At 33.4% G+C, this 6320-nt stretch overlaps 1 protein-coding gene across 1 annotated transcript in view; it reads left to right on the top strand.

Moving 5' to 3' along the window:
* Positions 1-6320, top strand: part of LOC106867508 (eIF-2-alpha kinase GCN2) — a 177582-nt gene that overhangs the window by 135693 nt on the left and 35569 nt on the right. The window contains exons 6-8 of the mRNA XM_014912393.2: positions 676-825; positions 3309-3389; positions 4263-4412. Of these exons, the coding sequence (XP_014767879.1) occupies positions 676-825; positions 3309-3389; positions 4263-4412 (381 nt within the window). The remainder of the gene's footprint in view (positions 1-675; positions 826-3308; positions 3390-4262; positions 4413-6320) is intronic.

Here is a 6320-nt window from a genome sequence, read left to right on the forward strand (position 1 = left end):
TATATATATATATATATATGGGAGAATTTACGAATAAAACAACAGATGAAGACAGGTGGTGTAAACAACAAATGGATGTATTAGTTTAACGCTCGGGAATAGAGAAAGTCTTTGACGTTTCGAGCTACGCTCTTCAACTGAAAGGAACACAGAACAAAATAAGGAGAAAAACAAAGAGAAAAAAAATATAAATGCCTTGGAAATTCAAATAAACTATGACCTCAGAAACCTGCAGACAGATTTTATATATCATTAATGCTTAAGTGGTTTTTATGTCCATGTGAGGAAATGTTTGGTATTACAATACATGTAACCTTCCAAGTCTAAGGAAAAGGGGATTAATGTCTGATAAGATGGAATAAAGAAGTGAGGAGTTTCAAGCAGATGTAATTCTGCAGAAGTTGTTTGCTCAGAATGCATGATACTGAGATGTTATGCAAGACTAGGTAGGACTTGTAGGAGAGATGTATGCATAGGTAAAAGTTTACTATGCTGTGAGAAATTTTAAAGTCTGTTGTAGATCTGAGAAAGGTGGGAATACAATGCAATGGTACACAAGTAGCTACAAGTATTATTAACTGTTTTTTTCGCTGAAAGTTTAACTTTCTAATTTAATGATAAAACTGTGCAAAACAAATTTTTTTAATTACAAGTTTATTTTATTTTATTTTGTAGGGTGATAATAAAAAAAGTATGAGGAATATACTGAAATCATTTCATGTAGCTGACCATAATATAGATTTTTCCCTGAAATTACTAAATAAAGAAGAACCATTAGAAAATATTAAAAAGTCTCTGGAATTTTTACTAAAGTCATCAAGAAAGGTAAAGAAAAAACCTTTTTGACATTCTTATTTTGTCAAATTAAATGTGTGTTTTTCTGTATGCCTTTTTGCTTTTTGTTAAATACCAGAGGAGATGTTATTAGAGAGAGAGAAAGAGAGAGGCAGTGAGAGAGATATAAATTCGGACAGAACGACTGAGGAGTGAGAAAAATGACAGGTTAGACACCAGAAGTGATAGAATGTCCATCTTGCTCTGTTATTGTTTCTTTGATCTAAATGTAATAAACAATCTAGTGAGAAGTTAGTAACAGACTTGCTTCTGAATTTAGGGAGTAATGGAGGTGAAGGAAGCAGAGAATTTGGCAAAGAAACTGAAAGGTTGAGTTGAAGAAAACATTTGAAACCTCACTTCCTGTGGCAATATTATTTTATTGATGTGGTGTGTGTGTGTGTTGTACCTTGAGCAAGTGTCTTCTGCAATAGCCCTGGGCTGATCAAAGCCTTGTAAGTGGATTTGCTAGATGGAAACTGAACGAATCCTGTTATGTGTACATAAGAAGCCTGCTGACTATTTGCAATGTCTGTGTCTGAAAAGACATCGATATTCTATATATCATGGCAGTGGGTTTGGCTGGTTTACAGGCACAAGATTCCTGCTGAGGAAGTCCAGTAGACTAAAATCATGTGATCTGGCAGTTCTGGCACCCAGAACAGACAATTCTTGTCTGTTGCGATTTATGCCTGTGTTTTTATGCTCCATGCACCTGCATGAGACCTATCAAAGCCAATACTGTCCTTTCAAAGTTGATACTGTTGTATTTGGCATTCTAACAAGAACATCCATGTTAAGTTGGATATAAAGAATGCCTTTTGATACTAATACTGCTTCCGTTGCTAATAATCATATATACACATTACAAACATCATTGTTGCTTTATGTTCATTTTTTCCTTGCTGATGTGGGTTGAACACAACATCATATCACACACACATACACACACACATATGAATGTATACACATTAAAGAGTGTGTTTAATGTATTTTTCATGACACCAGCACTAGAGAAGTACCATGTTCTCATCATGACATGCTTGCTTGTCCACTTCTTCACAGAGTGAGAAGTTTGAGTGATAGAGGAAACAATGATAGTGATGAAAGAGCTGTGTGAGAGTGCAATGAATGCTAAGAATACTCATTATTCTGAGATAGGTTGAAATAAAAACATATATTGGGTCATTTTCAACAGCGACCTTTTGCATTTCCAGAATCTGTTTATGCTGATTCTTGCATAGGATGTGATCCAATGCAAGAATTTTTTTCAGAAAAGAATTGGTGCAAAGTTTCATTTCCTTTTCTTTCATTTATTGTCTCTGCTTTAGAATTCTTTTTACCCTTTTAGCATTCAGGTTATTCTGTCAAATGTAATGCTTATTTATTTGCATCGTTTTGAATTAATCATGCCTTGTCTCATAGCTTTGAGATTTTGATGATGTGATTGTATATTTTTACAATGACTTTGTAGGGTGAGTATAAGAGGTCAGATCTGGCTGGTTTGAACATAAAACAGGTAGAATATTTGGGTCAGACATGACTGGTTTATTTGCTAAACAGTTAAGGTTACTCAGTATGGTTTTTAACAGTAACGTGAACAAAGATTGCTCTGACTTTCTTACACCAGTTTCATTACAAATAGGTTCATGGACTTGGTCAAAAGAAATCAACATTCTCAGATGTAGCACCACCAATAATAGCCTCAGCAGTATTATAATTTCTTCAATAGGTTATAGTACTAACTACTTCAGGAGTCTGAAGCTTTGATTTGAATGTATTTCTAACTATAACAGCTGAAGGCAGGCAAAATGTATATTGCGTATAATCATAGATACAAATATGGAGAAGTAATCATAGAAGGTTGTTGGTTTAAGCATTTCTGGTCCTCTTTCTGTGAGAAAATATGCCTTTGGGCATGGTGCCAGTGGAGGTCATTTGCAATGCTTTGAAAGATATTTAAAAATTTTCATGGGGAATTAGCAAAGTAAAAAATACTTATAAAGAATGAGATAAATATTTTAGCCTTTTTGACTACTGTGTAGGATTTAGATATCTTGGATAATTTAAGCATACATTAAACATGAACATTTCCTTTTTTTTTTACATAATTTATTCAGTCTAAAGGCCAAATTTTCTTTAAATAGCTATCAGTCAAATGAGAGTCACATATTTTTAAGTACTAAATTTTTGAATTTGGCATGTTCTCACTGAAGAGTGGAACAACACAGTTTGAACACTGATCGTGTGTTGAAGCTTGTTCCCAATTGATAAACATGTCAACCTGTTCCTATAAAATCTTGGCATTTGGTCTACTGTCTCCATGTCATTGGAATCTGCAGAAGCCAAACTAACTTGTGCTGCTCCACAACAATGACAGCTTAAAACTATATTGAAATTATTATTGTTGCTATTTTGAAAGTATTCTAATTTATATATTTTTCATTTCAATGTAAATAAAACAACCATTGAAGATATCAGATCTTGCACACAAAGGAATCGATCAACTGGAAAAGGTCTTGCAATATTGTGAAATGTTTGGAATAACAAGTACAGTAAGTAATTTATCATCTTTATAAATATTACTGTAAGATGTTTATTGCTAAGAATAGCAAGAAATTATTTGGTTAGTTTAGATGGATTCTTTCTTTCACAATTATATGTTAGTGTGATAAAATAATTTCTTCAATATAGGCACAGGCATGGCTGTGTGGTAAGAAGCTTGCTTCCCAACCACACGGTTCCAGGTTCAGTCCGACTGCATGGCACCTTGGGCAAGTGTCTTCTACTATAGCCTCGGGCTGACCAAAGCCTTGTGAATGGATTTGGTAGACAGAAACTGAAAGAAGCCTGTTGTATATGTGTGTGTGTATGTGTGTATATATATATATATATATATATATATATATATATATATATATTATATATATATTTGTGTTTGTGTCTGTATTTGTCTCTCCACCATCGCTTGACAAATGATGTTAGCATGTTTATGTTTCTGTAATTAGCTGAAGAGATCGATAGAATAAGTACTAGGCTTACAAAGAATAGCCCTGGGGTTGATTTGTTTGACTAAAACCCCTTATGGTGGTGCTCCAGCATGGAGCACTGAAACAAATAAAAGAAATAGAATATTAATAAAGATTAATATATTTAACACATTAATAAGTTTAAACGTTTTGTGAAATAAATTTTTAAATGAGCAATGATTAAATGAATAGTTTGTAATTATGAATGAGTTTTTAAACTATTGCAACAAAATCAATTTTATATTTAATATTTCATATCAATATAAAACAATTTCAGTCATAAAAATTATAACACTGTAATAATCATTAAAATCTTTAATATTTTAAAAATTATTTATGTTGTAAAAATCATTAATTTAAAAATAAATTAAATTTCTTCATTTCATTTTTTTTTTCCAGTTAAAATTTCAGTTAGGTTGCTTACAAAAAGCATATCATTTTTCTGGAATATTTTTCCAAATGAAATTAAAGTATTACATAGAAGCTCCAAATGGAAAGAAACGTTTTATCCAACACACCATTGCAAGTGGGGGAAATTATGCCCAATTAGTAAGTCATTAATAGTTTGTTTTTTTTGCTTTTATTTTTTATCTAAGTTCTAAAGTATGCTATGAGATCTTTGTTTCTTTTCTTTCTATTGGTTGTGAATGCAGAGAAAAAAAATCATTTAAAAGGAGCTCTCAAGGTACTTCCATTAGGGGTCCAGACAAACCCCCTAGGACAAAACTTCCCGAGTTAAAGTGCAATATAGGACAAACTCCTTCAGTTATATTTTTTCTGTTTTTGAACTTTAACACATTTAATACCATCAAAATTAGAAGAATAAATGTGAGTAACTTATTACTGAAGCGATCAAAAAAAATATTACCATCTTTCTTTGTGTTGGTTCTCTCCACATGATCATTGTTATGTCTACCTGAGTACCATAATTTCTAAAGTGGATTATTCATGGAAACGAGTCAATGTTTCTCTTTATCCTTACCTGTCTGCATTCTTTCCTTAGCAGCTGGTTGTAGTATTGGTCTTCCATTACACTGATAGTTTTTTTTTTAGGAAGATATGTTTTTACCTATACATGGGGAATTATGGTACTCATGTGGACAAAGCAATAATCATGTGAAGTGAACCAACACAATGAAAGATTATATTTTTCATGATTATTCTAGTAATAAATTACTTAAATTATATTTTTTCTTCTAATTTTAAATGATATTTCATGGTATTAAAGTTCAAAAACAGAAAAAATATAACTGAGGAGAATTTTGTCCTATTTTACACTTTAATTTAGCGGGTTTTGTCCAGTTGGGGTTCTGTCCTACATTGCTTCTATTAGCATTATCATCCTTTAATGTCCATTTAATTTTCATGTTTGCATGAGTTAGACAGAATTTGTTGAGGTTGGATTTTCTAAGGCCGGATACCCTTCTTATCACTAAACTCCACCTGTTTCCAAGTAAAGTAATATTTCCCTATGCTCAAACATATTTTTCATGAAAGACTGGGAGCAACAACTTCACATGTATGACAGTGATGCTTACTTACAACCATCATGTAATGTCTAGAGAAAGGTGCTTATAAACACGCACGCACACACACACACGCGTCTTTCAGTTCTTGTCTACCAAATCCACTCTTAAGGCTTTGGTTGACCTGCAGCTATAATAGAAGACACTTGCCCAAGGTGCTGTGCACTAGGACTGAACCCAAAACCCCATTGTTCAGAAGCAAGCTTCTTAACCATACTGTCCAGCACTATTTATCTTTTTAAAAAGTTTTATCTTGTAGTGGCGCGAAATTATGGCCGCCATTAAGGAAGTACAATCTATGCATGCGCAAGGGACTTGCCTTCCCGGAAGCCCCTCGAGTGCGCATGCTTAGTAAACCAGTACTTAAAGCGCTTCGCACATTTTCTAAGCCTCTTTAGTACAATGCCTTCGATGTGACAACAACTTGCTCCACTGGGATGCCTCAACAAAGCTCTTAATCCTCAGATGCTGATTACAAGTTAACCAACGGCTACCAGGCTGAATCATACAGGTTTTGTAAAGCAAAGCATCACCAAAATAAAACTTATTCTATTATGTTGTTAATTATTCACACCTGCCTCTGTTCTACTGTTCCTAATATATATTTTTGTTGAAAGGTGATAGAAAGAGACTATAGTCTCAATGTTACTATCAACCTTTTACAATCTTTTTAGTGGTGTATTTTCAAATCTACTCTTAATTTAACAAACAACACTTTTATATTTTATTTTTTTATTCCATATCTCCTCTGTTTTGCTTTCACGAAAGCACTCAGGCCACTCTGTAAGGTGGTTGATGTTAAGAAGGGCTTCCCATTTGTAAAAAGCCTGCCAAAACAGACAGTGAAATCTGGTGCAGTCTTCTGCCTAGCCAGCCCCCTGTCAAACCATACAATCCATGCCAGCATGGAAAATGGACGTTAAATGACTGT

The sequence above is a fragment of the Octopus bimaculoides genome, chromosome 16 (assembly GCF_001194135.2).
Source record: "Octopus bimaculoides isolate UCB-OBI-ISO-001 chromosome 16, ASM119413v2, whole genome shotgun sequence".
Taxonomy (NCBI): domain Eukaryota; kingdom Metazoa; phylum Mollusca; class Cephalopoda; order Octopoda; family Octopodidae; genus Octopus; species Octopus bimaculoides.